This window comes from Natrix helvetica (genome assembly GCF_964273705.1).
Source record: "Natrix helvetica genome assembly, chromosome: 1".
NCBI lineage: Eukaryota > Metazoa > Chordata > Lepidosauria > Squamata > Natricidae > Natrix > Natrix helvetica.
Window position 1 is genome coordinate 181872374 of NC_138548.1, and position 12047 is coordinate 181884420.

At 37.1% G+C, this 12047-nt stretch overlaps 1 protein-coding gene across 4 annotated transcripts in view; it reads left to right on the plus strand.

Annotated features, from left to right (window-relative positions):
* Positions 1 to 3173: 3173 nt before the first annotated feature.
* The window catches only part of CNBD2 (cyclic nucleotide binding domain containing 2), a 44963-nt gene continuing 36089 nt past the window's right edge, over positions 3174 to 12047 (plus strand). For 3 of the 4 annotated variants that reach the window (XR_014174124.1, XM_081938671.1, XM_081938674.1), the window contains exons 1-2: positions 3240 to 3280; positions 11085 to 11125. Coding sequence is in view for 1 of the 4 variants with exons in the window: in XM_081938672.1 (XP_081794798.1) it covers positions 3230 to 3280; positions 11085 to 11125 (92 nt within the window). In the remaining 3 variants the exon portion in view is untranslated. Of the gene's footprint in view, positions 3281 to 11084; positions 11126 to 12047 lie in introns of all 4 variants that reach the window. The other variant, XM_081938672.1, reaches the window with a different exon arrangement.

Here is a 12047-nt window from a genome sequence, read left to right on the forward strand (position 1 = left end):
GGGCAGTGTAATGAGGTGTATGCTTTATATTACATCTCAAGTTCAATTGTTATGCCCAGTTCTTTATGCATGTTAGGAAACAGTTAACATTTCTAGTCATATGATCTGGGGGGGGCAGGAAGTTGTTAAATGGATGCTGCTGAGTAAAGAGAAGCCTCTGGTTCAAGCTCCTTGCTGTCTGCTTTTATACTGTGTTAAATCATCACATGGTACCAGGAGTGGGGTGAGAAGAGTCATGGCAGCAAACAGCAACACAAAGAACATTCCTTCCCTGGATTTGGAGTCAGGGAACATATCTGAGAACTGGTCAAAGTGGAGGGAGCTGATAGAGCTTGTGTTTGCAGGACCTGATGCAGACAAATGGACTGATCAACAGAAAGAAGCACACTTTCTGATATGTGTGGGACAGAAAGGACGTGATGTGTGCAGAGCCTGGAGATCACTGCAGAGGACAAAAAGAAAACAGAGGCACTGTTTGCAAAGTTTGAAACATACTGCAACCCAAAGAAAAACTCCACAGTGCAGAGAAAACTGTTTTATGAGAGGAAGCAGTGTGGAGGTGAATCTGTGGATGAATGGGTGACACAGCTGTGCTTGCTTGCCAAAGACTGTGCTTTTCGTGATGCTGGAGATATGATTAAAGACCGTATTCTGATGGGCAGTAAGTTTAAGAAAGTTCAGGAAAAACTGCTGCAAGAAGAAGACTTAAATCTTGAGAAAGCCATAAGGAATTGCCAGAGCATTTGAAATGTCAAGAAAGCGCAATTATCAGGGTAGGATGTGTACTTAGGCCTGTTAAACTATCGTGCAACACCCATTGAGGGTTTATGCTCACCTCCACAGCTGCTAATGGGGAGAACACTGAGGACCACAGTACCTACTGCACCACATAAATTGCAGCCTCATTCTATCCCACATCAGCGGGTAACAGCTCAGAGGATCATAAACATGAGAAAGCAAAAACTGTATTTTGATAAATCTACCAAGTCTCTTCGTCCACTGTGTGCTGGGCAAGCTGTGAGATACAGAGTCACTGGGAGAACATAGGAACCTGCTCGAATTGTCAGAGAAGCCAATTCACCAAAATCATATGTAGTTGAAACCAAGTGTGGACAGCAACTGAGACAAAACAGGCGTCATCTTCGTCCAGACACTGCCGCTGATATTTTATCAGAAGCAGCAAATAACAAGGAAAATGAAGCGCAAGCGTATGATGGCACAAAATTCCTGAACACGGATATACAATCTACGGAGGACACCAAGGATAACGTAAGCGTATCAGCATGTGACAATGCTGGGAGTGACTCTCAACTTGACAGCAATCCTACTGATGATGAGACAGTGGTTACATTCTCTCGCTATGGTCAAGCTATTAAACTAACAATATGGAAAGACTTTGTATCTTTTTAGATGTTTTATACTTAAGAGGGAAGATGTAATGATGTGTATGTTTTATGTTATAGCTCAAGTTCAATTGTTATGCCCAGTTCTTTATGCATGTTAGGAAACAGTTAACATTTCTAGTCATGTGATCTAGGGGCAGTAAGTTGTTGTAAAATGGATGCTGCTGAGTAAAGACAAGCCTTTGGTTCAAGTTCCTGGCTATCTGCTTTTATATTGTGTTAAATCATCACAGACAAGATGAAAATATTGAAAAAAATGTTTTAAAATCCAAACTTTTTGATATATGCCCTATAATGTAGTTTTTGGATGCACAGCTTACTTCTAGTATGTTACTAGATAACCCGTGTCCCGTTGGGTCATTGTTTCAGAATTCTTACCATAATCCTCAGTATCTTCCACAAGACAGAGCTTCTGATGTACTGCTTTCATTGCAAAAGTTGGGATACATTCAGAAATGTATTTGCCTTGAAAATAACATGTTCAACTGTACAGCACGAACTTCAGCACAGGAAATGTTTTATGACTTTTTGTATTATATCATAAACTGCTTTTTGATCATTTTTATCTCATAAAATGTTTTATAAAATTTGCCAAATTTCAGTTCTACAAGAGTCAAAGGTCCCAGATTTTGGACACATTCTGTTCATTAGGCTTGCATCGTTTTGGCCAGTTAAAAGGTTACAAGAATCTGAGTTTTAATAGTATATAGTGTATATACTGTACTGTATATTGGCACTGGACAGCATTCCAAACAAATTTCTTTTAAAAAAAACAACAACCTTGCAATTCCCCAACCTGCAAGAGTCAAGTGTACTTCTTAAATCTATCATATAAAATCATATAAAAAATCTCATTCATAAAACTGTATATGATCATTTATATAGAAAGTGAAATCTTGGTGAAAGTGCCAGTTGGATAGAAAATCAGTAGGAATGCTAAATATTGAATTTTGAGAATGCTTGTCCTCTAGTTCACTTGTAATCTTAACATTTAACAAATTGATTGTTATTAATTAAACCTTTTGAAAGATTAACAACTGAACTTTTCTTTGGGTGGTTATAATTACTATAATAACTACAATAATAATAATAATAATAATAATAATAATAATAATAATAATAATAATAATAATAATAATAATAATAATAATAATAATAATAATAATAATAATAATAACAACAACTACTATAATAATAATGCAGTTGCCAATAGCTAAACTAAGAAATAAACTATAGCACATACAACCCGCACTGGGGAAAGAAAACCTATTCCGCCTGAGAGCATTTATTTTTTCTTTGTGAACACAACTTTTATCAGGAGAAAGCCCTAGAGCAAAGTCGAGTGTGATCTTTCTCCATTGATCCAACCACACATTGAAGGCTAAATCTCTTCTGTAATAACGTTTTATAAAATCCCTCCACCAATCAATGAAGCATAGGGGGTAACAAAGATCGGCTTTTTTTATTTATTAACGCCTCTAAATCTCTGCTAATGGTCTAAAATTCATCGGAACCGGAAAAGATGAAAAACAAACAAGACCTTCCAGTGACCTGACTACCACCGTCAATCCATTTCCGGGACGTACGGTGGCCCGTTAGGTTGCCTGGAAAAGCGTTCGCGTAGTGCTAGCACTGCTTCTGCGCTGTACGAGTGGTTGCGTGAGTGCCAAACTCCAAGACGGGGTTGGGTAGACTCGCTTTGGATTTCCCCCTCCCCTTTCCCGCCACGTGACTATTGCGTGCTGAATCAGGGCTGAGTCGCGCGCTCCGCTTACTGCCCGCCTCCTCCTTCCTACTCCCTGGGGTAGGCGGAGTCAGACCTCCCTATGACAGTATTGAAAGTCTTGTTCCTTAGCTTCCAGCCTCCTTCGCCTCGGGTGAGGTTTGTTCCCTGTGATTGCTGTGTAAAGATGCCCCCGCCGTCGAAATTTGCTTACTCAAGAGACAGGCAGAAACATGAGAGGGAGAAGACTGTTATAGGATTTGTTAGTCATCCGGGGTGGGCGGACCACCATATTAGCCTTCCATTCTTCTGTAACCAGCTATTGCAATGCAACCTCTAGTGTTGAATTACAATTCCCATTATCGCCCGTTACCGAGGCGTTGGAATACAAAATAGGACAGTACTTTTGAAAATTAAAAAAAACAACAGATTGGATAATACCGTACCAATACAGTATGCTGTGCAGTTTATAATAATTTAGAGGCAAGACTCATTTTGCTGAAAAGGACCCGCACTGAATAGAAAAGGAAGTCTGTTTTAATTAAAAACACATGTGATTGTAATATTTGCAATTTTGGCTAATGCTGACATTAAAGTTTTATTGTAACTGCATTTACTTAGAGAAGTAGTGGACATAGTTCTAAGTAAAGGATGCACAATAATTGCAATGACTCAATTACAACATCGATAATTGCATGTGGAAACTATCAGCAATTATTTAACATGATTTGCTTGCTCAAAATTGTACTTTGTAATTTAGGAATTTAGCACCCACCCTTCTCCTAGAAAAATGAAATATCCTGGGAAATATTGAAAAGGCAGAATATTATATTTCCCTGGATAAAAAATGTTTTTAGGTAGGAAACAGACACACTCTTAATAGCCCCCGCCTTTGTCAATGGGCCATTAAAATGCCTGAGTCGGTATATTCTACATAACAAAGATCTCCCCCCTTCAGCTACAAAGTGATGGGATTAAGGTATGATAGTATTAGCCCTTTACCCATCTAGTCACAGGGCACCTGGGAAGAAGCAATGCCCAACCAAACTTGGACTCCAAACGCAGCCTAGAGAGTTGCCCCTGCATGGCCCCATTCTGACAACCAATCGGAATACAAGATCAAAGGCCAGAGAGGGCATAAAATCAGGGAATTTCACCATCTCACTCTCTTTTCTTCACCCAACATCTTGAAGCATGTGATTACCTTTCCCCCCAGGACATCAAACCATGTGGTCCTGCCACCATTAAAGCCCATCTTTCCAAGCAGCCTCCATGTTTCCAGTGTCTTTTCCCCCCACTTGGAACTGAAACCAGAAGAACATTTCATCCAACAGTGAACATTAAAAATTCTCACATGTCAAATGGATGCTTAGTTCTGATAACACTATTTAGATGTGTAACAGACTTTGCTGATTGAATCATTGTTTTCTGATCTGTGGAGTAAAGGCATTTGCAGAAGTACTGGTCCCAATCATTTTTTTAAAAAAATGCTATAATCTGTAGACAGGAAAACCAAAATCTTTTAAATGTTGACCATAACATCTTAAAATTAATTTGTGGTTTTATGGATGATGTCATATATGCCATGGTAACCACAGGTCTGAATTGCCATCTGCTGGCTTATGTGGTTATCTTAAGCTTTAAGAACCATGTAGTTTCTGCAAAAAAACCACCAAGCTTTAAGAACCAGGTTGTAGTCTCTGCAAAAAAACCCATCATTTGACTGTTAAATGAACTGCCATTTTAAAGAACAGAATGATGTGTCCTCATAGATCTGCATGTTCTTGTTTCAGTTACTTAGTTCCATCAAATAGAGAAAACACTCCCTTATAAATTAGGTATTTATCCAAAGTTGACAATATTTTATATTGCACTTGAATATAACAGTTTTCTGCCTATCTTAAAAGCACATGCTTTTAAAAGCACTTGTAGCCTGGAATAAAAGGGGTCTTAATAATGTATTTCATTCAAGGTCCTCTGCAGTTACCGTTGGATCATCACCTCCACAACCTTATTTATGGCTGATTTTGAGATCTCAGATTTCTCATATGAAGTTGCTGGATTGCTGGATGTCGTATTTTTTAATCAAGGGATGCAGAAATGGATATTTTTTTACTATTTCAATTGCAATATCTAATAGAGATTGTTTTACAAAAAATAATATGTAATGCCCCTTTCTCTGTCTTTGAGGTGGGGGGGGGATAAAAAGTAAAAATGCAGAATATGGGAGAGAGCAGATTCTGGGAAAAGAAATTACAGTACTTTCCAAGATAAACTTCTAAACCACAGGAAATAAAAGTCACAAAATAGTTATGGAAGAAAAACTTTTCTCATCTAATGCATTTAACTTCCAACTTTTAGGCATATAGATAACATTTCTTCTATGACTAATGAATCATACAGACTAAGTATATCTGATACATTTGGTGAAAACCTGGTGAATTACATTTCAGCTTTGTGCGGTTTATCCTGTACTTTCTGGGACACGTTTGGGATAAAAAGGTGAATACCAGGGCATGTCTTTTCAGTTTACTGTGCAGGAGAAAATCTTCAATACATTTAACTTTAGAAGAAATTATTGTCCTATCTATAGCTTTCTTGAATAGTTTGAGCTTCATCTGTATTTTCCATTTTTCCTCCACAAACATTTTTTAAATGCAAAATCCTTTTTCTGAAAAGTCATGAAATTCAAAGTGAAAGAGTGGTTGTATGTCAGAGCTCTGAACAAGTCAGAAGATTACTTTGGTTATATTGTAAAGAACTATGGTAGAATATTTATCTGTGTAAAGTTAGAATTCAGCATTATTGAAGTTTACGAGATTCAAACGACAAACAATGCAATGGTTCTGTATTTGTAAATGTAATTTCTGTGTTCTGTATGCACATACATAGTCCTAAGCTTTATCTTTATTCCTTGTACAAAATCAGTTTCCTAAGAAAGTTTTCCTTTAAAGTTAGGGATGATTGGAGTGGAGTTCATTAAGATGCTTGCTCATGGCCCCCATTTCTAAATAAGTTCCTGAATCCTGTTGCTCTATTTCTAGCTTGGGAAAAGTTAAAATATTATTTCACTATTCCAAATGTTGTATTTGACAGTTTAATGTTATGTTCCCAATTAATTACAAATATTGTATGGATAACTAAATCTTCATTCAATTAGCAGCATCAAGCTATCATTTGTCTTATAAATCCAATAAGACTTTTACCTTAAGTATCATTTCTGTAGGATTGATTCATAGTACTTGCTGTTTGATACCCTCTGTCTTGCTACTTTGGAAATGTATATCCACAAACAGCAATTGGAGCATTGGATGCAAGATGAAATCTGATAGTTTCATTTGTGGCTCAGAAGTGTGAGAAGGAACATTTTATGAGTTTAGGTTAACAAGAAGTATATAAAGAGCAGCAATTCCTTATACTTAACAATTAACAGAACAATTTCACTAATAATGGTTTCCCAAATTTTAGTACTGCAGTTATGGGAGAAGCATGTCTAACCAAGCTGATTTTTAGTTCCTTAAATGTGGAATTGGCAACGCTCAGTCCTTTGATGATCTGGAGTTAGTTGGTGGCTCTCAAATAAATCTAACATTTATTTCACTTATTATACTTGGTTCAGAAGTCAACAGTATAGCTTTTGTTCAAATATAAATGTGAGTACATGTGATGCCATTATCTTTCTAGATGAGTCATAAAGATACGTTGACAGGTGCTGTTCCTTTTATTTGAAACTGTTAGTTAGAGGGAAAGAGTAAACACATAGAATAACAAGTGTCAAAAGTCCACTTTTACAATAAACAGTCAATGTGCTTGGAATAGTCTTCCAAAATTGGGATTCTTACTCAGATCTCTACGAGTTAAATTAAAGTAATTTAGGATAAAGCACAAGTTATACACAAATTAATACTGTTGTTATGCAAAGAGACTGTCTGAAATGCTTAACATTCTTGTTTGCTCTTAGTAGCTTCTAATATTTAAAATGGTTTAGAATAAACCATTTTTAAGCTGTAAAGATTTACACTTGATTTTGTTAACATGAAAAAGTCAACAATTGATACAAATGTGTAGCTTATTTGTTATATGCACTGAATATTCATATTGAAATGCAAACCTCAGGTTCTTTTTCCATAAAATTGCATGTATCTAAAGAAAATACTTGAAATGGTAAAGCTAATATTCCAATTATGATACATTAGATATTACGTTCAAAATATAATCCTGATCACTGTTTACAAATAGACCTGTCTTAGACCACCAATTTCCATTTTCATGGAATTTTCAATTTTTGAATTGATGTAGCAAAAGTTGAATACTTGAACCTGTATCCACACCCAGTCTTTGTAGTAATCTAGCTGAGGGGGTTCAAGCCTATGCAGCACAATAGTGGGAACAGTGCATAACCTTGGTATATGCCACACTTGACCATTTACCATATATGAGCTGTCTTGAGTTGACTTCCAGTGTTGACTTCCATAGTCCCGTTGAGTTCTTGAAGAAATCCTTAGTGTCTTGTTGACTTTGCATAGCACCAGCTATTCACATATGTGTGGCATTGTATGTGTGTGTGTGTGCGTGTGTGTGTGTGTGTGTATAGGTATCAGAGGTGGTATTCAGCAGGTTCTGACCAGTTCTGGAGAACCGGTAGGGGAAATTTTGAGTAGTTCAAAGAACAGTTAAATACCACCTCTGACTGGCCCTGCCCTCATCTATTCTCTGCCTCCTGAGTCCCAGCTGATTGGGAGGAAATGGGGATTTTGCAGTAACCTTCCCCTGGAGTGGGGTGGGAATGGAGATTTTACAGTATCCTTCCCCTGCCACGCCCACCAAGCCACGCCAACTGTACATATACTATACATATTCCAAGTAAGGAATGAAGCACCACAAAGAAGGATACTGATTAAACTTGAACTTTGGCATGAAATTTCTAAAGAAATCGCTATTTCTATTAAATGGAGGGGAAATTTTTTTGGTGTATTGTAAAAAATTGAGATAGCGCTCCTAAGTAGTTTTTAAATACTGAGCTTCGTAAACTGTGATAGCCACAAGTTTTGAGTGTGGAAAGAGACAAGCAGTATAAATGCTGAGTGCTATTGTTATTTCCCTGTACTCCATTCAGAGCAGTGAAAAGAATAGATCACTGTCTTCTTTCATTTAATTATAAAATTCCATCATTATTTGGATAATTTCTTACTGAACCAGAATGTTGCATAAAGTGGTCTTCCAATCTGGTAGATATTTACTGTAATTCTTAGCTATTTTGAAAAAAAAAAATGGAACGATGATTGTCTGGAGAATTCCATTTTTCATGGTTCTGTTACAGTTGGTTCTGATCCTATTACAAAATGCATTGGGTTAAGTCATCTTAGTTTCTGCAAGAAGGATGACCAGAGAAAATCCCTAAATATGTCTAGCTCACTATGGAAAAAACGCTTGCCTGTTACAAGACTCCTGCTGCGTCCTTGGCTCAGTGAGCATTAGATAGAATAGAATAAGTTATTATCTGGTAGAAGGGAAAGAGGAAATTTTGAGTTATTACCTGCACATTGTATTTTTTCCATATCCACTGTCATGGCTAATCCTCTTTTTCATCACTCCCAGCTGGAAATCATTTGTTCGAGAGTTCAATTTCCTAAAAATCATCTTTTTACCTACCGAATATATTCCCTTTGTCTCATACAATCTTCTCAGGAAAGCTTGAAGTGAAATATATGATCTCCTCCTCCTCTTCCTCCTCCTCTATCTTTCTGGCTATTCTGCCAGATGGGTTAGGCTAAGTAATAGTACAAACCCAAACTAATAATAGCTTGTGTTTAACCTGGGATTTGTCCTTGCAAAAGGATGGGGTTTAGGGATACTAGCAAAGCTGATCTATAACAGTATCTCTGCTTGTTTTTCACCTTTTCTAATGATAAACAGAGGTTCTGTTCTGAAAACTGAACAGACTGCAGGTAGAATTAACTTTCCTCTTTTGAAGTTGGTGGCTTCAACCTCATATGGGCTTTTGGTGATTGATCTTTCAGGCCACCAACAGTTTGGTCAGTTTGATCTGACCAAAAAGGAAGTGACTAATGAACCATGACTATTGCTTTGGTGTGAGAAATGTTCTAGAGATCATCTTTCTATTTCTTGCAAATATAGCAATACCAATAGCACTTAGACCTATATACCGCTTCACAGTGATTTCCAGGCCTCTCTAAGCGGTTTAGAGTAAGCATATTGCCCCCAACAATTTGGGTCCTCAACCAGGTAAGATTTGAACTGCCAAATTGCAGGCAGCCAGCAGTCAGCAGATATAGCCTGCAGTACTGCATTTTAACCATTTCCACACCGTGGCTCAAAATATGGGTCTGTACCAAAATCCACACACTGTCACTTGATATTTTTCATTCAATTTTTTAAAATATGCATGTGTTTTGTAAAAGGCAGGAGGTCTTGAATCCTATCTGTTGAAAGCCCTCAAGTTCTTCATATCCTGGTCCCCTCTCCTGCTTTCGTGTAGTAAGTCAATATTTTTTGCTGCCATCAGCTATACTCCAGGGGGTATTTCACTAAGTATTCAGACCATTACCTCAGAGTGTGAGAGAGATCTCCCACCCTGTAGCTTCATGTAAGCAATCCAGAAAAGATATAGAGTGATAAAATGCAAATGATCTTCATATCAAAACATTAAACATTTGGTCAAAGGCTCTTCCAAAGAGATAGTGGTATTTTGCTGTGTTTAGGAATGACCTTCAAAACAGTTTTGAACACAGGGACCCACTCTGATATAATTGACCCTGGGGAGTTCTCATCCCCCATAATCTTTCCATAATTGGGGAAGGGCAATGTTTTTGTAATATTTGACAGAGAGATACAATTTCAAAATTATCCCATTGCAATCTCCATCCATTTCACCAGTGATCTGTATCTTGACTATCTTAAAAAAGCAAAGATTCCTAACATTGAGTTTTATTATTATCTTCTGAAGGTCGCTAAAGGAAAAACTGAGGTTCTAAAGAATCAATATAGGCCAAGTGCTTCGGCTGCTTCAAAGCACCTGGCCTATATTGCTTCTTACTTGATGGAATCCATGAAAGAAGTCAACCAATGACACTTCTCTGTCAAAAGCTCAAGGATATTTGTGAAGCGGACATTTATGGGATATTTCAAAAAAGACTACATTTCCATAGTAAATCCTGGGTTGTGTAATGACTACAGTGTTCTCTTAATGACTACTGCAAAAAAGATCATAAAATTGGGTTCATCATGTGACTGACCCACTTTATGACCATCATAAGTTACAACTGTGATGGAAAAGTTCCATTAAAGTCATAACCCGAGATCTATCTGTACTGCTAGAATTTTTTTCCCAATCAATCATTCCGAGATATCTGGAAGGGAGCAATTTAAGGAACTATGTGAGTGGCAAATGAAAGCAGCACCCATTGCCTCAATTGCATAGACTTCCACGCTTGGATTTCCCAGTGTGAATCAATGCTGCTGGGGATGATAAAAGCCCAATTCTTTACAATACTCTCTCTGTGTTAAAAAATAAAACTAAAACATTTCTCCAATTCTAGTAGAGGGTGGAGTATGAGTAACCTGACTTAGCCTGTGTACCTGACAGCCATTTCTCATGGGATGTCAATTGCAGGTCGAATCTTTATACCAACTACATCCAACAATACTCCATGTCTTTCCTTGCTGGTCCTATGATAGTCCATTTCTTCTATTTAGAATTGATCAATCTGATAAACAATGGAAAAAGAGTAAAAAAGGATATAGGCTATAGCATATGTTTGGGAAATCTTCTTTCCTTTCTCTTGGTATATTTTTCCATTCATAGCTAGAGGGAAAAAAAGGAAGAAATATTTATCTCTGTGCACACAGATGTTTTCAGTACCAATAAAATTGGAGAATTTCAGTTGATGGAAAATATATTAAAGAAAAATAAACTCCATAGCCATTTTCTTTTACAGGTTACAAGGACAAAAGGGTTCACCCCAAAAGGGGAATTAAGGTATGTTACTTCTCCTATGGACTCATTTTCGAACAAGGAAAAGCATCAACATTAACATCATTAATAGCCAGTGCTAATGATTACTAACTGAAGTGAGAATGTAAAAAATATATGTTTAGGCTAATTTGCATTCACACATGCAGTCATGCCTTTATTTTGTTTTGTGTGTGTTAGTCAAATATAGTTTTATGGCTTAGTGTGTTGGGTAAAACAGAGCTAAACTGTGAATGATTTCATAAATAATAGGAATGTGCATGCATCAGAAATAAATATGAAAAAAGACTGTTGACCTCCCATGAGCACAGGTCTGCTGTTGATGTGTGCAGCTCTGTTTATGTGGATAGAAATTGTGACTGAGATAGTACAGTAGGGGATTTAAAAAGATCTGATCAGGAAACAGAATATCTTTAACAGTGTATCTTCTGAGGAATCCAGTTGGGGACCTTTATCCCAGGTAAGAATCTTCGTCTTCCATGTATTTCCCAGCCTCACCTTCTTTTATGAGTTGGGAGAAGTAATAATTTAATTTAAATCTTACTACCAGAAGTCCTTTTTTTCCAGGTGGGTACCAGTAAAAGATTATTACTATGGACTATCATTATTAACTGAGTTGAAGACATATTTTCATCTTTTTGTTATCAGTTCATATTTTGTTTCTGATCAGTTTTTTGCCTGAACAGATGTAATCTATTAAGGCAGAAATCCTTAGCACAAAACTGCAAATTTCTGAAGGTTTCAGTCCAATTCCAGGAGTAGAACCAGAACAGAGAGAACGATCACAATTGTGATAACAGTGAAGTTACCTACATCGTGAACGAGAGAGGAGGAATACATCTATTTGGTTCTGCTGGACTTCTTAGTGGCATTCAGTACCTTTGACTTCTGGTCATACCTTTCTGTGATATCATAGTTATAGCCAGAT